Here is a 26,152-nt window from a genome sequence, read left to right as displayed (position 1 = left end):
ATGAGCACACATTGTGCAAATATGCCAAAACCTGAAAGGATCATGGTGAAGGAGCTATACTCAAAGTTTTGGAAGTCCCTGAACTAAAAAATGAATCTGTTTCATAAAAAGAGCAGTCAAAACAAAAAACAAGCATATAAAAAAACCTAAAAAAGTGCATCAGAAAAGTGTCCAATCGAAAAAAAGAAAAAGCATAATGGCAATGCAGGAAGAAATCCAATCTAATCACTTGCTAATGTGGCTTCACCAGAGCACACTGAGAATACTTGTAATGTTAAATCATTTTCTTAAATGCAACATGTTACCGAGGCCAGTTCTGAATGAAAATGTTGCATGTGTGCAGGAAAAAGTGTTTTTTTTTCCTGAGTCATTATTTGGAGAAATTGACATGAGAAGGGTTTCATGCAGTTCCCAACACTGAGGCAGACCACACAGAGTAACACAGAGGATGGCGTTTGTGTGTTTGTGTGTGTGTGTGTATGTGGGAGTGATGCACAACGGAGGGGTACAGGGCAACCCCCACTCACCAGAGTCATAATCACACTCTGACCATCAATAGAGGGAGGAAAAGAAAGACAAGTCATGGGTACATCAAAAACAATCTAGCCTATGCACAACACACAGACAGGAATGCCACGAGGATGAAAAGTGTCTGCGGAGGTCCCTGTAAGATTTAAACTCTTTATTTATTTATTATAACCATCTCTTCTTAGTTCTCTTAATGAGCCCTGCTTTCTTAACGTGAACTCTTAAAACTCTTACATCTAAATTATAGAGCTCAAGAAGCTTAGGTAAATTATTCAGTTACTGCTTATTAATCATTTGATCTAATACTTGGGTATGAGCTCAGCCTTGATTATGTAGCACAGCATCCCTTTTAATCAAATATTTCTATTGAGGGATTTTCTAATTCAGTGATTTATCTGTTGTAATGATATTTGTAGTAAAATAATGATCCAGCTCCCACCTGACATTGTCTAATCTAATAATGATTGGGACTTTTACTACCATACATGCATAAAATAACTTTATGCCCTGACTCTTGCTTTCTTTCTCCTTTCTCATCACTAGACGCAGACAGACACACACTCACTCTCACTGTTCTCAGTCTCATACCTTCATCCAGAGCGTCTGAGGCCTCTGCTTCCCTCCTCCTTCTCACTGCTCTTTGTTTCTCCTCTAGCCTCTGTTTTTCGGAGTTTGCTTCATCCCATCGCCCGTCCTCCATCAGCCTCTGGTCTGGTCTCAGACGGCTGTCGGTCATTGCCACCCCATCCTCCAGCTCATTTAAGGTCAGTGCAAGAGCTGAGAAGTAGTACATGTTCTCAGCGTTCTCTCTGACAAGGCAAGAAGGAATTGACATAAGGTACACTGTGGAGTTCCATGACATTTATCACACATCGCAGCTGTTTACTCAGCTATGGCTGTTGGCTTACGGGAGCGGGTATTTCTTCCACAGCAGTTTGGGGGACAGAGTCTGGTAGACCATCTTCTGCTTGCCCTCTGACCCGCTGCCTCCTCGGCTGCTCTGAACGATCTTGGCACTTTCCATTTTCTCATCCCACGTACCAGAGAGGATGTAGTGAGCCTGGCCCCCGCTGTCTGCCACCACACCTGTCACCTGGGAAAAAAAAGAGAAAACAGAAGCTAGAAACACAAGCACAGAGCTGCTCTTTCCAAGTAATGTTAGGTATGTAAATACCCAGTCCCATCAGTAGAACATGACTACATTTAAATTTGCTCCAAACAAATAAATGTGCTCTTTATTTAAGTAAGTGTTACAACACAAAAGGGTGTTATTGAGATCTGACTTCATACACTAAGTTTATTACACAAAGCAATACATTTGTTGGTACTGTCCAGCAGGAGGCAGCATCACACAAATGAACTCCACACCGCAATGTCACACCCAGGCTGGGTGTCAGCAGAGTGTGGAAAACAAAGAGTTTACCTTGCGTGGAACATCCCTGGAGAAATAACTGTAGGGAGAGAACTTGAGCTGGCAGGTCTCCTTGGTCCTGTGATTCACAATCTCAATGTCTCCCGACTGCACAAACACAGACACGCAAAAAATACAGAATGAGAGCAAGAAAGAGAGAACAATGACATTTGAGCCAGTGAACATATCACAGCGAGTTTCACAGTGAGTCAGGACTTAGAAGATTCAATTTGGAATGACAGTTAAGGTAAATCCACCACTATTTCATTCTACCTGTCCATCTGTCACACACACTAAACAAACTAAAACAATGTGCTTATGTGTAGAATTACTACTCTTGTTACTGCAAACAAGACATGTGGTAAGCAGGTCCTTGCATTGTCCTGCAAGGATGTGCATGCACAGTGCTGGACACTGCAGTGGGATGTACCTTTAAGGTCTCATGCTTAACCCTGTAAAGCCCAAACCATGAAAATGTTTCAGAAAATCTTATTTATTTGTGGTTTATTAAAACTTTTGACAAATAAAAAAAAAGAAAAGAAAAATCATCTATCAAAAAAGATACACTTGGGTGTTACAGGGTTAATCTGATTTTGCAGCATATGACAGCCATGAAAAGGAAATATTAAAAATAGCCACCATGCGGAGAAAATGAAGGTTTATGCTGGTGTGATTGTGATGTAAAAATACATTCTTTGTCAGTGCCTCGCTTGTTTCAGCTGTTTTATTACTGACAATTGTGCTCCACTATAGCCAACCACAGAGAGTGTAGCTGTAGGTTAATATGAAGCTGTTTGGGTGACCCCGTTCTGCAAAGGAGGACAGCCGAGTGGCAGAACAATGCACAGAGAATGAAGGTGAATATACTGAAGAGAACAATACAATACAGAGATGACAAAACTACATTTATCTCAACACAGAGCTGGTGATTTTGTTACACTCAAAAGGAAAAAAAACCTGATAGCATTTGTACATTTGATCAGAAAACAGACCCTAATGTGAGTAATTTATTTTTAGATCGTTTCCTTTCCTTGCTTCCAATTTTCACTAAATGCTTGCTCATAGAGGGACATGGGGTTGGTTATGTCTCTATCGTGGTAGGGTCTTTAACTTACAATGTAAAGCACATTAAGGTGAGTGCTGTGATTTGGTGCCATATAAAAAAAACTGAATTGAAATTGAATGTAATTCAAGTCTGTAGAGTACCTTTAAGAAACAAATACTACAAATATTCAGTAATTTAGGATATTTGTACTTTTACTTTTTCGTGTTAGGAACAGGTTGACGCTTTGTTATTATACACAGGAGCTTATATTCCAGCGGATATAATCTGTGTTTTTCTTCTTCATGGATTCTTTAAAATGAGCATTCAAACACAAATGCACACTGACAGATGGATGTGACACACGAAAGCAGGACAGGAAAAAAAAATGTAGGGGGTGGAGGTGGATGGGGTTTTATAGTTCCAAATAGACGCATGTGAAGCCTGCCCCTCAAACCTCCCTCCACACTATAACTGGGGCATCTCAAAGAAACAAGAGGTTGTTATTTAGATCAAAGCTAAAGACAAATCCCCGGAGACTGTGGAGCTACTTGTTGAATTGTTATAAAGCTTTACGTTGATTCCCCTCTTCAGTCCTACTCTGCTGGTCTGTGCCACACACCTCTGCTGGAAGAAAATATCTACGGGCTTTTCAGGAAGCTCAGTGGTATTAAGGCATGATGTCGATAAACTAAACATAATAAACAGACCTGGTCAATCCACAGCTTGCCCACAATGATGTTGTGCACTGTGGAGGTGACCTTTCTCCACACATAGTGGTTCCCGCTGGCGTGGAACTGCAGGTGAATGGCACCTGGGGACACACGGCGACAAAAGACAGATTCTCACTTCTGCTTTATTGCTAATTTGCAGTTGCGCATTATTGTTTGGTTTTGTGCTTCTCAGAATCAGAATCAGCTTTATTGTCACAAGCAGGTTGCCCTGCAGTGAAATGGGACCCCCCCCGACCTTACACACATAACACAGACATTACAAGTCGGAGATCTGAATCTGTCATCCAGCACATTAATGCACATTAATGCTCTGAGCACAGGCAATGCATTTCCACCTCGTTTCAATGTCAAATAAGCCTCAGAAGATTTATATTTCACCACTTACATGATTTTCTATTACATAGCACAACACAGCAGGCATATAACATGAAGTAGGGTATGTCAGAATTACCACTGCATCCTTTTGGCTCGATCTGGGCCACTTACATCTATTTGAGCTCTCAGTACAGAACTCCCTTTGTACCCATATTTATGTGTGTGCCAGAAGGGTCATAAAACCCTCCAGATTAATCTTCACACTAGCTTTAGATTGCACGGCGGCAGATCACTGCTCTGCTACTGACTCTGGAGTCTTTCTTGCCTTAACGCTTGTGCTCTTTAGTGTGCATTATGGAGCCTTTATTTACGCATGAAGTTTGTTAGCGGTCTTACCCAGAGGCATTATGGAGAGGTATTTGCCACGGAACTTGCTGGCGATGGTGATTTCCTGCCATAAGGTCCAGCCTCTTTGGGAAATCACATGATGTGCAGCTGCAGGTGGGTGATGGCTCACCTGAGAGGACACAGAAACACAAAGTCTCTGTTTAACCTTGTGTACCGCCGTGTGTGTGTGTGTTGAATAACTCTGCGTGCACATCAGGAAGCATGCAAACAAAATCTCTCTGTAGCTGTGCCATTACCTGCTCACACAGCGAGCGGTAGCCAAATTCCTCCAAGCGATCAAGCTCGTACGTTTCGCCCAGGAGGGGGTTGAAGGGCTTGGCTGTCCGGTGGACCGTGGTTGAGTAGGAAGAGACAGAGAAGGCAGCGACCAGGCACATCTGTTCTAGTGAGGAGTCGCAGCGGGCTGCCTTGTCTAGAAGCTCGTGATACTCCAGGTCCTCGGTGAGGCGCTGCAGCATCGACAGAGGCTCATTAAAGTTTACCTGAAAGGAAGATAAAGGAGAGAAACTCATAAGATGCAATCCTTACAGATTTACCTGCCAGCAAGAAGAACCGGGAGCACTCCTACACTTACAGGCATGGGGATTTTAGAAAGCTCCTTGCCGATGCAGTTCTTCATGATGCTCCACAAATTGAGGGAGTAGTTGGGTTTGTCTGGGATATGACTCCGCCTTTGTCTGCGCGGCTGAAGCTCCTTTCCTGACACATCGTTACAGCTTGGAGACATCTGGGATTAGGTGAGGAGAAGAGGGTGGATATACAAGTTTGAGACAATACTTTCAATTTTGTGGACAGCTTGGCAGCATATCTCCAGATGTAGCGACAGAGCAAGAGAAAGACAGGAGAAAAAGAGAGAAGACACAGATGTGTAAGAGAGAGAGAGAAAAATATTAGAAAGAGCTGAGGGAGAAGAAGAACAGATGTTTGAGTACTAAATGATTCAAACCACTGGCAAAGTTTGTGTGCGTATCCTTGCATCCTTCTTTAAGCACGGGAGGGAAGGATACTTGTGAAAGCAGCAAGTGAAGATGTTATATAAATAAATCAATGAGGTGTGAGCTTTGCAGCAGCAGCAGAAATGAATCTGTTTTGAGATTACAAATATTTGCTCCTTTAACAAATGTCAGTGCCATTAGTCAGGCATGTTGGGAAGATACTTACATGGTCGTCCTGGTTCCAGTCACCGGGATGGCCTCCGCTCGCTCCGCTCAAATTACTCTGAGATCGCCTGGAACAAAATGAAAGTATTTTCTACAGCGACGCAGGACACAATCTCGCCAAATTCCCCTCACGCTCTTGTTTCCCCTTTACACATGCAAACACAATATACACAAGGGAGGGGAGAGATTGCTGAGTATTGCAGATGAATACTGTGAAACTGGAGTTGACGGATATGTCACATGACACAAAAATTGGGTAACTTGTCTGCAGGAAAACCGACCGCTGTGAGAGTCTAAGGCTGGTTTTTATTTGTACAACTGAAAGTGAACACATGACAGAAAAGGACACGCCGCTCTTCGATTTCTCATGCCATCAGCTATCGTCAGAGCCCTGCTCAGACGTCACCCAGCGTCAAACTCACAGTTTTGACAATTTGGAGCGTGCATGGTTAAACTATATTTCTCATATCCATTTTTTCTTACAGTGCATTTTTAATGAATACATAAAAAGAGAGCAGAGACTGCACGGATTCCTGTGTGAGACTGACCTGTGCTGCGTGCTCTCACTGGCAGTCACTGTGATAAACGCAGGGGAATCCTCCATGGCATCAAAGTACTCAGTATCCTCATCTTCATCACTTGCCTCCTCTTTCCGCGACCTCTCACTCCCTTCAAGTGGACATATACTTTTATGAGTCCACACAGACATCCCAGTGAAAAACAGTGAGTTTGTATTCTGCAGTGTTCAGGAGAGACAGGCATATAATCACATACCAGTGGTGATTAATCAGGGAATAATTAGCTTAATCGTAAAATTGGCAGTGTTCCTGTTGGGTAACTAGCCTGAATGATGCAAGTACCTCAGGGCATGCTTCTTATATTTAGTACTGACTATTTAGCACTCAGTACGTTCACTGTGTTCAGTGATCCATTATGGGTTTTAACCAGCTTCCAAGTGAGAAGCACAAATGTTTATATAAAGTACAATTAATGGGTAAAAGAGGGAAAGGGGAGGAGTATGTTTGCTCTATAGAAGCTCTGTATAATGTATAAATAATAAAAACTCTAACACAGTATATGGTTAGTTTAAAGGTTCAAATTTCATATCTGCCATTACGATAGCAAGTAGTGACAAATGGCAAAAATAGTATAAAAGGTAATGAACGTTTGAAGAAACTGTGGTTCCCACAGGACCTGGTGTTTCTGATGTTCTGCCTAAGTGGTTAAAATATAATTATCCTCTGTATGAATTAACAATTGCCTTTAAGGTTAAAGGAAGGAAGAGGGACTCAACTATGTTTTAAACCCTCATTATAAACAGCAGAGATAGAGATCACAGGAGGGCTGGAAATGGGTCCCCAGGTTAAGTTCATGGGTGCTCAATTTTTTTTTTTTTACAAATTATAAACTGTGGCTTTTTCTGCGTAACTTTTTTAGAGCATAGCTAAAAGTTAAATCACTTCCAGCCAAAAACTCATGAGAATATAAACTAACCAAAGAGACTCTTAAGATAAGTACTATTTACATCTTAACTGCTGTCTAATTAAAATCTTCTGACACAGCTCAAAACTTCTGTCCTCCACATGAGGAGAGTCTATGATACTGAACCCGAGGCTACGTGTGACTTTTAGCTGTTGGTATGAGTCCCATGCTAAGGTCCACAGGAGCGACTAACAGACAGCCAGTCTCACCCTTGTTGGTGGTAGGGGCACTGGGTGCGCTGGAAACAAGCGTGGGTGCTTCCCTCCACGCTCGCTCCAGGCTGTTATGCTGCTTGGCTAGCTGCTCAATGGTCTCCTCTAGATGGGTACGCTGCTCTCGCTCATACTGCAGAGCCCGCTGCCATCTCCTACTGTGAGTCTCGGCTAGGTCCAAAAAGTCTCGACACGCCTTGGGTAACAGAAACACACGAGCAGATAATCAGAAGACAGGAGTGAAAAATAAATCAATGTAAAACACATCCTGAGGGGGGAATTGTTAAAAACAACTTTTTTAACAAAATGGAAACAATCAGTTGGGATAAAAATCCTGTATCACTTTTCCTCACAGTTGGCAACAATACAAGAGAAAGAAGATTTGGATGGAAAGGCCCATAAATGCATTTGTGTCATGTGTTGTAATCAAGACTGCTTATCATAAGGTTTTCGAGAAATCATAAAAATGTTAATTAGCTGTCTGTCAAGACTTTACTCCGTCTCCCCGCTGTGGCAAATGCGCCTTGGAGCAAACTGTAAACATAGAAAACATCAGTGACTGATGAGCTGCGTTTAACACTCTGATTGCATAAGGCTCTATATCTGTGTCAAGAGGGGGTATCATTGTTTCTCTTCTGCTTTTACTGCTCAGACAGAGAGGTTACTTCAGATCACCACATATTACATGTCAGCACATGCTGCCACTGACGCTCACTGAGCACAGAAGTCAATGAACCCAAGTAACACCTCTCAGCTGACTCCATACATGTTAAAAATGTCATGTGATGCTCACTGATCTCTCAGCGTGGGGTTATCCAGCTGTTTTTCAAACATGGCTTTAAAAGCAACCACAAATCAAATGTTATGGAAGTCTTGACTTTACTCTGTGGTACACTGTCATCACAAGAAGAGATTGAGAGGAACTGCTGAGAGGTAGCTGAAGCCACTTAAATAAAATAGTGGCTGAAGGTTAAAAACCTTCGGGGCAAAAGTGTCACACAGTTCAATTCATCTGGGCTCTTAGTATGATGGAACTGCAGTCTGGATTTTGTTTTGTTGGGAAAAAAAAGTTATTACTATATAGCCCTCAACAGAAGTATTATACTACCTGTCATAAAAACAAGAAAACAGCTATTTGAAACTAAAGATTTATGGTGTTATTTTTAGGTAAATTTACGCTTTTAATACCCAATTTAAGCCGGAACGCTGGATTTCTCTGAGAAGTCAGATTTGACTAAATTTGACAAATTTTTCTCTTCAGAAATGGACGCAAACAACTGCGACTTTGTATCTTTTATTTTATTTTTTTTTAAACCCAACATACTTATTTATTTCAGCTTTTCTGTAAAACAGTACATTTGGCAATTATGGATAACAACAATTATATTTTAGCATTAATAAATACAATTTCAATTAAAGCGCTTGAGCTTACTGGTGGATTAATCATTACAGAAACACAAAGAATGGTAATTACCAACACTATTAACTTAGGGCAGCTGTGGTATTAACCGTATACCGGGTGGTGGTATAAATACTGTAAATAGTTTCAAACAACAGATTTTTGTTTTGTATTTTATTTATCAAGTATACCCAGTAAAGCTAAAGGGAGCTGTAACTACCAACTATTACTTTCTCACTGCTCCAATTCATATTTGGACAACAAAGTCTTATAATAGCCAAAGATGTTCATAACTTACATCTTCAGATGTCTGGTTTTGTCAGAGTAACAGGCCGGGACATTAAGACATTTAGCCTAATATTTTAATTCCTTACAAATACACATTTTTAAAATAATTTTTGCTACAAAAAAAGTCAAGTTAATTGTGTTGCAGTTGACTGTATTGCACAACCATTATCAAATCATAGAGCCTTTCACATTCCTACTGACCAGAGCAATGTATGCTTTCATGCATTTCATCCTGGTCATATTACTGATTTATGCCCACCTGTGTAAGGATACTCGGTACTCTTGAATAAGGCTAATAACCTCCCCAAAAACAAAATTATGATTATTTCCTGAGCTTCATTTTAAAAATACTGAAAAACCAGATATTGCCTAAAATTATTAAGACACACTTGTAATTTAAAAAAAATTCCACACTATTATTAACAGGCTTACAACACTCAATCTTAACAAACTATAGAGCAAGGAAAAACACTTAAATTTTTAAAGCTAAATTAAAATAAGTTAAACTAGAAATTGATCATTAAAGACGATCAAATTTCCTAATTACATAGTCATTAATCCAAAATGTTAGTAGAGCAGTATGATCATAACACAAGAAGTGAAATATCAGATCACCTTACCATGCCTGGTTAGTCTCTTACCCTAAACAGCCCTGCACAAATGTTTCAATATTAATGTCTTAGAGTCAGTTAAATGTCCCAAATGCATGTGACGATGTGGGCCACTTCCCCAGACAATAACCATCATATGAAACTCAAACACCCCCTTAAGAAAATATGACAGTTCCACTTTTTTAAATGCTGACTCTCCACTATAAACATAGACTGCATGTGACTTCTGGCGTTTTAAGTACGGGGTTGATAAAGGCTAAAAAACTGAATGAACAAGCAGGAGCACATATGTATGTAAGTGAGAGCTGACATTAAACACCAAGAGTCACACAGTCCCGGTGAACTCTGCAGAAGGAACTATGTAGCACAGATTAAAGTAAACTTGGTTAAAGTTGATGTTCATGTGTAAATTGTATAACCCTGAAAGAGTACGTGTGTAAATGCATGTAAATGTGCCATTAGAGTCAGGCTACTGCTGAACGAACTACAGGGAGTGCAGAATTATTAGGCAAATGAGTATTTTGTCCACACCATCCTCTGCATGCATGTTGTCTTACTCCAAGCTGTATAGGCTCGAAAGCCTACTACCAATTAAGCATATTAGGTGATGTGCATCTCTGTAATGAGAAGGGGTGTGGTCTAATGACATCAACACCGTATATCAGGTGTGCATAATTATTAGGCAACGTCCTTTCCTTTGGCAAAATGGGTCAAAAGAAGGACTTGACAGGCTCAGAAAAGTCAAAAATAGTGAGATATCTTGCAGAGGGATGCAGCAGTCTCAAAATTGCAAAGCTTCTGAAGCGTGATCATCGAACAATCAAGCGTTTCATTCAAAATAGTCAACAGGGTCGCAAGAAGCGTGTGGAAAAACCAAGGCGCCAAATAACTGCCCATGAACTGAGAAAAGTCAAGCGTGCAGCTGCCAAGATGCCACTTGCCACCAGTTTGGCCATATTTCAGAGCTGCAACATCACTGGAGTGCCCAAAAGCACAAGGTGTGCAATACTCAGAGACATGGCCAAGGTAAGAAAGGCTGAAAGACGACCACCACTGAACAAGACACACAAGCTGAAACGTCAAGACTGGGCCAAGAAATATCTCAAGACTGATTTTTCTAAGGTTTTATGGACTGATGAAATGAGAGTGAGTCTTGATGGGCCAGATGGATGGGCCCGTGGCTGGATTGGTAAAGGGCAGAGAGCTCCAGTCCGACTCAGACGCCAGCAAGGTGGAGGTGGAGTACTGGTTTGGGCTGGTATCATCAAAGATGAGCTTGTGGGGCCTTTTCGGGTTGAGGATGGAGTCAAGCTCAACTCCCAGTCCTACTGCCAGTTTCTGGAAGACACCTTCTTCAAGCAGTGGTACAGGAAGAAGTCTGCATCCTTCAAGAAAAACATGATTTACATGCAGGACAATGCTCCATCACACGCGTCCAAGTACTCCACAGCGTGGCTGGCAAGAAAGGGTATAAAAGAAGAAAAACTAATGACATGGCCTCCTTGTTCACCTGATCTGAACCCCATTGAGAACCTGTGGTCCATCATCAAATGTGAGATTTACAAGGAGGGAAAACAGTACACCTCTCTGAACAGTGTCTGGGAGGCTGTGGTTGCTGCTGCACGCAATGTTGATGGTGAACAGATCAAAACACTGACAGAATCCATGGATGGCAGGCTTTTGAGTGTCCTTGCAAAGAAAGGTGGCTATATTGGTCGCTGATTTGTTTTTGTTTTGTTTTTGAATGTCAGAAATGTATATTTGTGAATGTGGAGATGTTATATTTGTTTCATAGGTAAAAATAAATCATTGAAATGGGTATATATTTGTTTTTTGTTAAGTTGCCTAATAATTATGCACAGTAATAGTCACCTGCACACACAGATATCCCCCTAAAATAGCTAAAACTAAAAACAAACTAAAAACTACTTCCAAAAACATTCAGCTTTGATATTAATGAGTTTTGTGGGTTCATTGAGAACATGGTTGTTGTTCAATAATAAAATTATTCCTCAAAAATACAACTTGCCTAATAATTCTGCACTCCCTGTAGAGTGAAACCCTCTCCCAAGGCCAGATTAATAAGAGCGTGCAGTTGTACCTTTAGATCATGGCCTCCAGCTTTCCTCAATCCACCTTCTCTCTCCTCTGTTCCTTATTCACACTTTACATGTCAACACCATTTTAACATGGGTAAAATAAAGTTTTAGGATGCGTCTTTGTAGGGGCCAAAAATGTGGCAGTAGAAATCCTTGCACTAAAGGGAGTTTGGACCAAAATTGATTTCTCATTAACAGCACATTCCTGGCAAGCCAAATGGCATTTTAATGAGTTTGGCAATCCAAGAAGATCTTTTTTTTATTGCTTGTCCAGTCAATTAATAAAAAAAAAACAATAACGGGCTCATCATTTTGAGCACTGGCCTTTTACACAATGTTAAGTGCAATCCCCGTTACAACTTTTTTTTTTTAAATTATAAAACATTAGTTGATAAATTCAAACTAATTGCAACCCAAAATGCAACTAATCTTAGTAAATGATTTTAACCCCAAACAAACCAAAACGAAACAAAAAAAGCTTCAACTGAAAGTCATGCATTAGAAGTCAAATAGCAATCAAAATCAAAGCCACTCGTAGAAGCAGAAAGAAAGACCAACCTTGTATGATTTGTCTTTAGTCAGACCAGGTCTGTCAGTCTAACTGTAGTCCAGAAGGCTCTAACATTCCTCACCAAGCAGGGAGGGTCAGGGTTTTGAGAAGAGTGGGGAGCTGGGGCTATTCCTGTCACCCCCACCCACCATCATATCCAGTATCACGTTTGCATGACCTCAATTCTATATGAACTGTCATCCATTACTAACAGACAACTAAAACCACACTATTCACGGTAAAGGAAATGGAAACTGGGCCAGATTACAGTAGAGCATACACGTAATCAGAAAAAACATTTGGCAGTAATGACCAACTTGGTCATATTGGAGCCTGTGTTTTGCTACATGTGATTTTGAACGTTAAATAGCAGCGAACAACAATTTGCTACATAAAGATGCTGTGGTTTCACTGCACAAAAGAGAAAAATCGTGAAGCAGAGAACAGAGGAGGGGGAAAAGTATACCAGAGGGACCCATTTGGTTTGAGGTGCTGGTGTTTAAATGACGTATACAACAAATCATCTACCTCAATCTCCCCCTATCTCAACATCCTCTTCTTTCACAACAACCCTCTCCTTGTTCTCCTTCCCCTTCATCCGTGGGTTTCCGCTGGCACCCTGCTGTCCAGCAGCAACGGAGGCGATGATTTTAAATCCGACCAATCTGGTATGGAAATCTTATTCTTGATGATTTGGCCCTGGATGCTCTTCCTGACATAACCCTCCCCATTTAGGCAGGATTGGAACTGCCACTAGGAGTACCCTGACTTGTGTCCCCCACATCATCTATCAGGATCTGGTCGACCTCCATGCCTGCAGCCTTGGTCTCTTTAAACACACTACACTGTGAACTGATCTCATCTCTCATTGCTCACAAGCCAGGACTGGCACTCCTGTCATACCGATCATACCAAAGCATGTGGGACACAGATCACTCACTGCTAACCCCTGCCGTGTCTTGCAGCGCAGTCTGTCACAGCTACTTACATTGATCATAGCATTGGAAGTGATGCGGAAGAGGGTGGCTCGCTCATTGACTGCCTTGATTTTTTCTCCTCCCTCCACAGGGACTTTCAGGCCTTCGAGTTCACTCAGGGAGCGCTGCAAGGCCGCCCCGTGCTTGGCGATCAGGTCATTACACGTGCTGAGGTCATCGAGCTTGCTGATAAGTATCTTCAGGGTGCCCTGGATCTCGCTGCGGTCTGACTGGGACGTGGGCTCCTCGTCCCCTGAGTCATCTAAATGGCAGGGGTCACATAAAAAAAAAGAACAATTAATACCTAATTGAAAATACATTTCTTAAGTTTTCCTAAATATCTAATGAACTTGTGCAATCAAAGAAATATCTGATTTCTCAACTGTTCTGTGAATTTCACTGTCCAACCTATGACACAGATAACTTTTTATAGACACTGTAGCGTTAACCGAGAAAAGATGTGAGGTTACTGGGCCACAGTTTGTTCTTACAGTTATTTTGTTTTCTTAAGGGACAGTCTGAAAACAGCTGTCCCTTAAACAGTTGAAGAAATTCTTGCCATTCTCTTTAAAAAAAAAATGTAAGTGTAGTGTAAGTTTTATAATGCCATTTAATGTGGACAGCTTATCTGTAACCATGAGCTCTGTGAACCTTTGAAGCAGCAGCAGCCTTACCCTGTGATATGTCTAAACAGAGGTTACTCAAGGTTAAAGAAAACATATGAGAACAGTATTGCAGTGTCAGCTCTGTGTGACACGCACAGAAAGACGGAAATATACCAAGGGGCAAAAACACGAGTCCACAAACAGCCTAGCAACATCGTTAAAGAAGCAAATCCAAAAAAGGAAGTAGAACCATAAAGATTTAGGAACAAATATGATTTATACACAAGCTTCATGAAGAACAAACTCTATTATGAAGGATTTTATTGGAGGATTTTAAGCCTACAATCGATTCTGGACAGAGACCTTGATGTATGTCACAGCCCAACGTTCCTATTTTTTTTCTGTGTGGTACTTTATCTATCAAATAGTTCATCTTGTGGTTTATGCGTTATGTCCCCATAACTTTCTGATCACCAGGACACTCTGCTATAAAGCATTTTTAAAAGACCACCAGGGAACTTTTTAAATCAAGATATATTCACTTCCAAATCTGATTTCACACGAATGCTTCCCCACATCTGTGTTGGGCGTTTCTATCATCATAAATCAAAAACAAGCCCATATGGTGGGGATAAATCAAAAAGCACCAGCTTAGGTGGAAGCGTCCTTGTTCTTGACACATTATGGCATGTTGAAAAGCTGTAACATCCCAACAAGCACACCAGAGGAGAGGCATCTAAAATTACTGCCGCCGCTGGAGCAAAGAAAACAGATGACAAGATGGAAGGAGGAGGAATGGGAGGGGAAGACAGGCTGAAAAGCAACGAAAATGAGGACGAGAGGGACACTGCTTATCTCGACATAGAAAATATATTCCTGTATTAGTGAGGTTAAAAGTTCGAGTGTGGAGAGAAATTCTTTTCACCCTCTAATCCACCCTGCTGACCCTCTAATGCTCTAATGTCTGTAGAATGCTGTTCTGCGGGCTTCTACACCCGAGCCTGCAGAGTATGCTTTGTCACGTTGAAAAGGTTCATTATGCAGCTGACGGGAAGACTGTCATAGTAGTGGTGAGTGGAAAGAGAAACACTTTCCCGTAAGAACATAGCAGCTGGCTGTGGCTTCAAAGGAAAGACACTATCACCTCTTTCAAGACCATTTACACTACACAGATGGAACATGGATCTCTGCCTGGGGGCTTTGTTGTAATAGCCTGGTAGACCCAGACATACATCATTTACTTGAAAAGTTCAAATTTGACTAGCAGCATTGTCCAAGGGTACAAAAAAAAAAAAAAAAAAAAAAGTATCTTCAGTGTCTGAAAACTATGCTCCATTTACTGTACTACTGGACTCATTTTTGTGAAATACAGCACTCTGAGTACTAATAACTAACTTGTTATATAACAGCAACATTTTTCAGACCTAATAACTTAAAGTTATTTTTAATAGAGATTCACCAGTTGACTGGGATCTGTGAATTTTTTCCCTGATCAGCTGGTTAGTTGTGCTAACATGCTAACAGTCACATGCTAACACTGGTGTAGAAATTCATCACTGTGAGCAAGACATTAAGTTCACCAAAGTAAACTACCAATGAACCACCACAAAAACACTTAAATCACTTTCATCTAGCAGAATGAGTATTTTAAGGAAGCTAACAAAGACCAAGTGGCTAAAGCTAAAGCTATCCACGATGCAGAGCAAACCACAACCCAGCAGTCTGGAGCAACGGATTAAAGTAGACCAGTAAAAAAAAAAAAAAAAAAAAAGAGTTGTTGAAGTTCATGTTCCTCAGGTGAAGTTATCAACATATTTTGTAATAAACATGTTTTCTAGGTTGTATTGTTACTAAAAAAAAAACCAAAGAAGTCTTGATGCATGCTCAATCGTCCAGGTAAAGAAATCCCCAAAAGTTTAATTTGTTCATCTGGACGTAGCGTTTTCAGTGGGGGAAATGTTTCGTTACTCATCCAATTTCTTCAGTCTCAGCTGACTGCAGGAGGGAGGGACAAGCAATTAATTAGCACTTAGCAGTTGACTGCAGATTCCTCCAACCTTATAAACAGTACCTTTGATCACATTAATGACCAAGAAATTGTTTCCATCATTGTGCAAAGGTACTGTTTATAAGGTTGGGGAAATCTGCAGTCAACTGCTAATTAATTGCTTGTCCCCCCATGACTGCACTGGTTATGGCTATCTTTTTTTTTTTAAACTACTACTGCAGTAGTTAAATAGACAAAATGAAAAATTTCTGTTCTGTTCTAGTTGTAGTACATTACTGTACTACAACTAGAAAAGATGAACACAGAATAAAATAAAAATCTCACCATGTTGGAATTCCTGGGTGTTCATTTTAATCCAAAGGTACCCAAGTACATCCAGTAAGATGCAGCACACACACACAGGCCACTGATCTCTACCGCCTGTGGGACTTTGTAAACATGTTCAGGAGGATTTCAGAAATTCAGCTGCCTGGTCATTAGAAAGAGAAGAGATAAAAACTAAGCAGTCCTGTCAAAGACCAGCCCAGCACCCCTGCAGCAATAACAAATCCCAATAGAAACCTAGGTTGGAAAATGAAACCAGCATCCTCCCATTACCAGTACAGTAGGTCTCCAATTACACAAAATTTCAGCAAAGTCACTGCAGAGAAACTTAAGAATAGAAAAGGAAAAGGCTGACGATGTAAAGTCACAAAATCGACTGGACTGTGTGTTAAAACTGCAGAGCAAACAAAACTAGGACAAAGTGAAAAAGGTGAACTGAAAGACCCAAAGAGCAACTTCAGAGAGATATGGACAGGCTAATGAAATTAGCCCTAAATTGATAAAGCATGACTATGTCAGTGCAGCTCTAAACTGATTTAAACAGTTAGTGGCTGAGTTGGTATGGCGTTGAACTCGATCCCACAAGGCAGCAATTCGCCATTTTCAAAAATTATGCAATTGAATAATTAATTTACACACCCATGTTCAAAACTTTTGTTTTTGATTATATAGTTTGAGAGGTTTTTTATTTAACAAAAAAACCTATATTTCTTAACAGCAATGTTACATTTAAGATTTCACTGAACAAAGAATAGTTTGTGGACCAACAGCAACATTCAAGAATGTCTGTTAAAAGCATAGCATGATGAATCTGGGCCTCAGGTTTCTTAATAAATCATTGAGGTTATGCACAAAACATTGGAGACTTTGCCTCAATGAAATCAAATAAAACCATGAAACTTCCTTTCTCATTGAAAATCAGGTTTTCTGGGATGGTAAAGTCTAGGGCAGTGGTTCTTAACCTGGGTTCGATCGAACCCTAGGGGTTCCGTGAGTCGGTCTCAGGGGTTTGGCAGAACCTCCGCCGTGACATGCACGGCTCATTTTGTGCATCAGTAAAAAACATATCTATGTCTTGAATTTGAAAAAAATCATATTTTATTTTTCACTAAAGAGGGGTTCAGTGAATGCGCATATGAAACTGGTGGGGTTTGGTACCTCCAACAAGGTTAAGAACCACTGGTCTACGGTGACCAACCGTCCTCTTTTCCCCGGACATGTCCACTTTTCACGTTCTGTCCAGGGCGTCCGGGGGGATTTTCGAGACAGATGAAAATGTCCGGGTTTTCCTATAAGCCTACAGAGGACCCATATGTGCAACGTCATCCCTGAACTGCTGTGTTAAGTGTTGTTCCGCGCTCACAGATGGGACAGAGCGCTCAAAAGATGCCAAAAGATGCCAAAAGATGCCAAAAGATGCCAAAGCACAAGTGCATCTTTTCAGACAAACTGCAAAAGAAATTTCCCTCGTACCATTCTGGTCGGAATAAATGGGAGGCGTAGTGCACTGTGTGCAGAGCTGGCACAGACGTTTGTGTGTCTTGCAAAGGTTACTTAGACACATAAAAACATAAAAAGGCTGTGCGAGAAAATTCATCTGGTAAGTTGACTGAGTTCTTTGTTACACCTGGGAAAAACGAGGATGCCGTTTTTGCAGCAGAAGGTGCACTGGCATTTCATACTATGAAGCATCCCAATAGCTATAGATCCATGGATTGCACTAGTGTGTTACTACTACTAATAATAATAATAAAAAAAAATCAATAAAAAAAATCGAAAGCATTTCCAGACTAAAAAGTTCAGCAGTGCCCGCACTAAGACTGAAGCTATTGTCAATGGTGTGATAGTGCTACACTCAGTGGAAGTCACTCTTGAAGCTCTTAATGAAATCCAGTACGGTGGCATTTCTCAGACTTAAGTAACCATGGAACAGAGAAAATATTCCCAATCATACTTTGACTGGAAGAATGGTGGCGTGCAAACAAAATTAATTGAGGTTAGAAACGCCAAATGAGACAGCAGAAACCATTGCACAATACCTCACTGGTAATTTTTCTTATACAGATGAGGCATTATTTCATTCCAGAGGTTTTTAAGGTTTTCTTTTTGTTTTTGCACTTGTTGACTTGTAAAAGCTTATATGACATTTTTTTATTTCACCATTCATTAACCGCACAGATAAAGCATCTTTTAAATATGTTTAAAAAAAAAAAAAATTAAGCAAACAGTATTATTAAAATTCTTCATGACTGGGCCAAGTGTCCTCTTTTTTGGAAATCAAAATATGGTCACCCTAGTAAAGTCACCACTAACTAAGCCAAACACTAATGCTCACATCCACGTTTAAGAGTGTGAAATTACATAGACTCTGGATAATATCAGGATAACTTGAGAGCTGCTGTGACAAGAAAAAAAAGAAGCCCATGAAGACCATGACCATGGAGAGCACTGAACAAATTTTAAATAACGGGGGATTTCACTAACTGGTGGTGATCCCATTCCACTGGTAAATTAGATGTACAGCTGGGACCATTTGATATTAAATTCAAATACGTGGCTGGAAAAAGAAACATCCAAAATTGCAGTGATGCCTGGCTCATATTATTTACCCCCATTCTGCCAAAGAGTTCAGTAGCTCTCAGTGATGCCACTTAAAAATAAACTGTCACATGTGCCAAAGCATATTTGTGCAGAAGAGACTGCTTACAGTACACCGCCTGCAAAATAAATTCTCCAACCAAAAATCATTCTAATTCAGATTTTGGATTTGGGTTCTACTCTGTTGACACCCTGCACCTTTAAGCAGAAACCAGAAAACAAAGGGTTTTTATCCCCCCAAGTAGTAGAAATGCCCTTTCTGTAATATCCTTTCAGATCTATACAGCAAAAACAAAACGTTAAGCACAACTTGACAAGACTGAATACTGTAGAAGAAAATCCTTTGGGCTTGCACCAAGTGGGTATCACTTGGACTTCAATTAACAAATTAGTAATGACTTTTACAATAAACCCACATCACTAAAATGCTGATCTATGTTGTTTATGTATTGGCGCCACTGCCTAGCCCACCTATTTACATCTCCAACCACTTCCCTTACAACAGCAGATGTTGATAGATGGTTTCTCAGAACAAAGTCATTACCATGCCAGTCATGCTTCAAGGGTGAACTACCTTCAGTACCTCCCCCATTCCCCCACAGCCTACTACCTCGAAGAACCTTGCATTAACACAAATGTAAGTCTACCTCCAAGTCTACCTACTTCATCCTCCTTCTCAGACCGAATTTAAACAATTATTTGTGTCTAGCATAAACTAAGCTACACACGTCTGCTGTATAGGTCATAGCTTGTCCAATCACAACATTTCATTACATGGACACAAAGCAGCTAGCTTCTGCATATGTATACAGTTCCTCTGTCCTTCACTCATTCCCCACTGTCAATCTTTGTAGCGAGCACCCAAGTTTTGAGTGATGGAAGAAGTGGAAGGTGGAGAATAGGCAGCAGAAGTATGTAATTGGATGAGCAGTAGTTTGCTATCTCACTGTCAGGGCTCGTCTCTCTGCGAGTCCCTGAGGGTAGGCTGTCAGATCAGTGGAGCCAGGCCTGTGGCTGTCAAGAAGTTACCCTGTGGCATAATATGCAGACGTATATTTAAAAAAAAAAAAAAAGAAAAAGAAAGAAAATGTGAAAAATGGACTGTCCCTCTGGATTAATGATGGTAACATGCTGCTAATTCAACGGGGCACTAGTGTTTTTTTTGTTTTTGTTTTTAAAATAGCTTTATCGAGGAAAAAAAATAACTTTTTTTCCATTTTTTTTTTGGGGGGGGGGGGGATTACGAGTCACAATAACAACTGAGCAGCTGACTGTGGAGGCCGGTTTGAAACCTGCAGCATGTATCAAATTTATTATGACGATAAAAAAGAATGAATTCATCATTTCAACATTAGGAAGTGAAAACTGTTTAATTCCAAAACAGAGTCATGTTGACACATACATGCTCAACAAATGTATTAGATCACCTGTTATGAAAACAAGAAAACACAGGAGCTTTGGTAAATTCATGATTTTTCTACAAAATTTTACACCAGACATCTCTGATTAGACAGAAATGAATGAAGTGCAACATTTAACCACCAAGACAATTATTTTCTGTTCAATAATGCAAGCTAATAGCTATAAACTGGCATTTTGATCAAAAATAATAATGTGCTTTACCATTTTTTCAGCTTTTTTATTAAAACAGTAAATTTGAAAATTCACATAGGAGATGACAAATTGAAATTTTCATTAAAAATATACTTTGGAATATGAAGCTTGCACAAACTGGAGGATTAACTATTGCAGAAACATGAAAAATGATTTAGGTCATTACCAGTACTGTTAATTTAGGGCAGCTGTGGCATTACCTTACATTCAAATAATTATAGCACTTAAAGAATTTGTTGCGTGCTTTAAATGTCAAGTTATATTTCAGGACTCTTTTTCTATTATTCATACTGATCTAATGAAGGTCCAGTCAAAATAGCCATATTTGCTGAAAGAGGGTAATTTCCTGATATCTAATCAGTTGTGTGAGACAATACATTTGGACAACGGGTTATTGTCGGGCCCTGACACCGTCACTTATTTCAACATAAATGCCCTTTATGTTTCCTGATGTTTCAGATATCCACATAGAGGGAAAATACATTTATTTTTATTTTATTATTATTATTTTATTTTGCATTTCTGTTTTGACTTGACATAAATTTCATTTATGTAGCTAAACCTGTCACTTTGCAGAAAACATTAGCAAATTGGGATCCTTCTTTAGGAACATAGGGAAAAGCACTGAAAGTATGCCTCTTTTAGAGATGGTGACTTAAATGAAGAAAAAAAAAAACATAGTAACAAACATATAGTGATTTTCTGTCTTTTTTTTAGATTGAGTGTTTTTTGTGGGGTAAGTTGATAGTGCTTTCAAATGATATAAAGCACTTATATTTTTTTAAGACCTTTTTAAGACCTTCTCAGGGTTTAAAGGTGAACCAACTAACTGGGCCAACTGAAAAACTAATTAAAGTCCCTGGCAGTGCATCCTTTCTACAAAAAGATATTCCCTCATTTGGAATTTTGATGAAGTTGGTAGAGGTTGTTGCCTAAAAGCTCACATGGGTGTTCAACATCTGCATTAGCATTTGCTTCACATCGTTTTCATACTTGTCACAATATTCAGTGACTCCTTATATCCTATGGATTAGGGCGTTGTCATCCTGGAAGAGTCCACTTCCTTAAGGTTAATGTTTCATCATGGGGCAAAGGTGATCCCTCAGAACAACTTTGTATCGATTTGCAGTCATCCTCTCCTGTACAAGCACGAGAGGACACGAATGATGTCAGCTAGTGGTCATGTTTTTCCCATAATCGGTTACTTGTCTCTATGTACAGTATGCAGTAATGCAATTACATGTTATAAGGTTCGTGTTAGTAAATTATTTGGTTTTAAATGAAAAGTCCAGATTTTTGTATTATATGTATTGAAAACACACCTTTTCTTATCACAAGACGTGTAAACTTGAGACCACTCAATTTCCATCATAAAGAGTTTGTTTCAGAACAGACAGCAGAGAAAGGAGGGATGACAGTTTTGCTGTTGGGTATTTTGATGGAGTGTGCATGAGTAAAAGAAGAAATGAGAAACAGTGGAGGGAACAAGCTAGACAAAGAGCCAGGATGAGTCCCAGGGGAGAGAACTGTAATCCTGGCCAGTAATTGCCAACTGGCTCCATACCTCCCCTGAGATACATCACAAGGAGATAAACTGAGGAGACAGCAGGTTAAAACCAGTAGCATGGCGCTCCACAAGCAAATGAGAAACTGTGCAGTGTAACCCATCACTGTCCCCAGAGCTCTGCAGTACAGCCCTGGCGGTGCATCCGATCGAACCCTCTCAGAAAGCAGCAAACAAAAGAAATGATTAACGCCAAACTGCAGCAACTGTGCACGAGTTTGAAGTTAGAAATATAATCTGCTAGGACAAACAAAGAAAGAAAGAAAACAATCAGTCTGCTGACTACTAAACTATAGGTTTATATTGTGGTATGCTGAGTAAATTCAATTGACAAATTCCCAGTTGGTGCATCAGACCTGCGAGAGTTAAATAGCTCCAGCTTTACTGCATGCACAGTCTGAAGGTTGAGGTCATTAATTATCCTACAACCTCAGAATACAAACTGAGCTCATCTACGCAGGTCTAGTCACACATGACATGGATATCAGGGTACTGCAGCAGTTTAAAAAAAGGTTTGCTCTTAAAATGGCACTCAATAGGAAAATGCGAAGCCTGTGTTTGTCATTTGAAACAGTCTGCAGTGATTTATTTGAAGGCTAATGTGTGCTATATTTGCAAAATTGAAAGGATGTATTCGTGAATAGATGTTCCCACGCATAAGGCCTTCATTTATGACAATGCAAAATGCTGCTCAGGCCATTACATGAAGAGAAGGAGGGCGGTCTATGAAAGCTCTTCAGTTTGACCCACAGCTAATATACATACTTTAAACATAACAGTAACAAACTCACTAGTTGAGATTTTCATGAAATCCAGCATGTTTTCATGTAATGGTCTCGCTAATTAGTCGTGAAGCATCTTCAGATACAAGTGTGATTCACAGGAAATGGTCCACTCAAAATGTAGCCACAGTGACATCATGCATTGATTAGTGGAGTTTCTACTACATCTTCGCGTTTTTAAAATATGATGAGGAAATACTTACTGGGAAACAAAGATGACAGTGTGAGGCAGCCATGCTCTAAAGCTTCATAATCTTATTGGACGACAATCTCTCCTAAATACTGACTGAGTCATTAGACATCTTACAGTCAGGCACTAATGTTACAATTAAAGGTAAAATAGTTCATGAATATATGGCTCACAAGTGTCGTTACTTTTTTGGAAACAATATGGGCATAAAAGGCATTCTCTGTTATTCCCAATCATCTTCATGAACATTTAAATTAGATGTATAAGGAGGTCGCTAGATTACACCCAGCATTGTTGGCATTAAAATTCATCCTTACAATAAGGAATACATTTCCTTTCACAACTAAAACCAAAACTGTCCTACAAACAGTGACACTGGCATAGCAGTCAACAAAAGATGATTGTCACATGTGGTGTGTTTACAGTGGGTCATGTGGTATATTGGTAAAATACGATCTTATTACTCGGGCTGCTGCATTTGTTGCTTGTTTCAGCAACGCCCTGTTACAGTGAACTGAGTGGTTTCCACAACTATGGCTTAATAATTTTTAGAAAACTTCTAAAAACATGTCTTTATATTGCTCGACTCCAATGGAGGCCAACTTTCTTAATCTTAGAATTTCTTGTGTGTTTTTATATACACTCACTGGCTGCTTTATTGCATACACCTGTTATATTCCTCATTACTGTATCAGCTAATCACGTGGCATTGACTCCATGAATTTGGGGCATGTAGGCATGGTTAAGATACCCTCAGGGAAGAAGCATGATTTATGTCACTTTAAATGTGGTATGGCTGTTGGAGCCAGATGGAGTGATCTATTTCAGAAACTGCTGATCTGCTGGGATTTTCCCTCAGAACCACCTCTAGACAGTAACTCAATGGACCAACACATCGAATTCACCAGGGATGATATGAAAAATGACAAGCTTCTTAGGTGTGAGATTTCCATCAGTAGTGGCACACATTTAAAAGTCGAAGTGTACCGTAAATACTGATCCACACGCGTAGGTTTAAGGTTTGACTCTTATCGTCTACTGCAGCACAAACTGGGTGTCATCAGGACACTACAATACAGACCGAACACAGATACAGCGGCCAGGGAAGCAGAAGAACATCACATCAAGAAGGCCCTGAGTAAATGTGGTTATCCCAGCTGGAATTTGTCAAAGCTTGGAAAACATCTAAAGAAAGCTCCAGCTGTTCCAGGAAAGAAGAAGGACAACTATTGCCTAAGCGAAAACCCTTAGTGATCCCTTATGTGTCAGGAATATCGGAACAGTTGAGATGCATTTTCTCCAAACACCGCATATCTGTGGCTTTTAAACACCAAAACACGCTGCGCTAAAAATTGGTCCACCTCAAAGATCTGGTCCCCCAACACAAACAGAGTATTATATTTGTACACTGTTAAGTGCCAGGAGGCACAACACAGAAGAGCTAACTCGTCAGGCCAGGACTCTGCAGTCTATTTACACCTACAGGCCAGTCGACACTCTTTCAATGATAAGGATGTACACATCCTGAACAGGGAGGAAGGCTGGTTTGAGCAGGGAGTCAAAGAGGCCATTTATGTGGAAAGGGAAAGACCATCTCTGAATCGAGGAGGGGGCCTAAGGGTACATCTTTCACCATCTTACAATGCTGTGATTGCGGCCATTCCCCAACTCTCTGTGAATGGTACTCATGGTCATTGATCATGACAATTTGTATATTAATGATCAAGAAACTCGCCTCACAGCCCATTGTTCATTCAATGGTGCTAGTTTCGGTCTTTATGTAAATGTACTGTTTATAAGGTTGGGGAACCCTGCAGTCAGCTGAGAATGAAGAAGTCACTTGGATGTGTAATGAAACATCCAACATTTCTCCCACTGAAAACGCCATGTCCAGATGAACAGAATCGACTTTTTGGGATTTCCTTACCTGGATGATTAAGCATGCATCAAGACAACCACCTCTATAGTTTATAGGTGAATGGTCCGAAAAAGAGAAAACATCCACTGAGCAGCAGCTCTCTGGATTAAAATGCCTTGTTGATGTCAGAGGTCAGATAAGTATGACTGGACTGATTCCAACTTATAGAAAGACAACAGTAACTAAAATAATCACAAGTTACAACACATGTGTGCAGAAAAGCATCTCTGAATGCACAACAGGTAGAACCTTGAAGCAGATGGGCTATAGCAGCAGATGACCACACCTGTTCGTGAGCTAAGAACAGGAAACTGAGGCTACCATTTGCATAGGAACACTAAAATTGTACAAAGAAGATTGGGAAAATATTGCGGTCTGCTGAGTTTGAATTTCTGCTACAACTTTTAGATGGTTAGGTCAGAATATGACAAAAACAACCTAAAAGCATGGATCCACCCTGCCTTGTATCAAGAGTTCAGGCTGCTGCTGGTGGTGTAATTGTTTGGAGGATATTTTTTGGCACACTTTGGGCATCTTCGTACTGACTGAGCATCATTTAAACCCCACTGTCTGAGTATTCTTGTTGACCATGTCCATCACTTGACCACAGTGTACCTATCCTATCTTCTAATGGCCGCTTCAAGCACAGTGTCACGAATAATCTCAAACTGGGTTCTTCAACATAAAGATGAGTCCATTGGGCTCAAAGGGTCTCCATAGTCCATGTGTATTCCAACCTGGCTGGAGCCTACAAAGCCACACCCCTCCCCCACATTGGACAATCGGACCATCTCTCCCTGTTCCTCACACCTAGGTATTCACCACTCATCCAACGTGTGAAACCTGCTGTTAGGACAATTAAAGTGTGGCCAGAGGGGACAGATGCAGTGCTCCAGGACAGATTTAAAAACACAGACTGGAATATGTTCACCCACACAGACCTGGACCAGTACGCCTCATCTGTACTGGATTACATCTCCAAAACCACAGACAGTGTCACCACCCAGAAACAGATCACCATGTACCCCAACCAGAAGCCTTGGATGAACCGGGATGTTCGTCTCCTCCTGAAGGCCCGCAACACCGCCTTTAGGTCAGGAGATGCACACGCCTACAGTACAGCCAGGGCTAATCTAAAGAAGTGGCAAGATGGCGCCGGTGTGTGTGGCTGCTCGTCTGTCACTGCCAAGTTTGTTCCTGTTTATGTTATTTCTAATTTGTGTCATCCATGAAACAAAGTCTCTGCTGAGGTATGATCGCCAGACACTATTGGACCTCAAACCTGTGGTCCAAAATATTGTGTCCTTTGGAGCTGGTGGGCAGCAACCCCTGC

At 40.5% G+C, this 26,152-nt stretch overlaps 1 protein-coding gene across 3 annotated transcripts in view; it reads right to left on the bottom strand.

The window, feature by feature from the left end:
- Positions 1-26,152, bottom strand: part of osbp2b (oxysterol binding protein 2b) — a 55,450-nt gene that overhangs the window by 5,372 nt on the left and 23,926 nt on the right. For 2 of the 3 annotated variants that reach the window (XM_084945616.1, XM_084945618.1), the window contains 12 exons: positions 13,228-13,478; positions 7,290-7,488; positions 6,147-6,267; positions 5,600-5,666; positions 5,013-5,165; positions 4,675-4,920; positions 4,427-4,547; positions 3,692-3,795; positions 1,952-2,047; positions 1,437-1,621; positions 1,117-1,337; positions 528-545 (listed from right to left, as the gene is read on the bottom strand). In XM_084945616.1, coding sequence (XP_084801742.1) covers positions 528-545; positions 1,117-1,337; positions 1,437-1,621; positions 1,952-2,047; positions 3,692-3,795; positions 4,427-4,547; positions 4,675-4,920; positions 5,013-5,165; positions 5,600-5,666; positions 6,147-6,267; positions 7,290-7,488; positions 13,228-13,478 — 1,782 coding nt within the window. The remainder of the gene's footprint in view (positions 1-527; positions 546-1,116; positions 1,338-1,436; positions 1,622-1,951; positions 2,048-3,691; positions 3,796-4,426; positions 4,548-4,674; positions 4,921-5,012; positions 5,166-5,599; positions 5,667-6,146; positions 6,268-7,289; positions 7,489-13,227; positions 13,479-26,152) is intronic. The other variant, XM_084945617.1, reaches the window with a different exon arrangement.

Source organism: Perissodus microlepis, chromosome 12, assembly GCF_051167445.1.
Source record: "Perissodus microlepis isolate ML-2025 ecotype Zambia chromosome 12, ASM5116744v1, whole genome shotgun sequence".
NCBI lineage: Eukaryota > Metazoa > Chordata > Actinopteri > Cichliformes > Cichlidae > Perissodus > Perissodus microlepis.
Note: the sequence above shows the minus strand (reverse complement) of the source record. Positions and strands in the feature narration are given on the sequence as shown.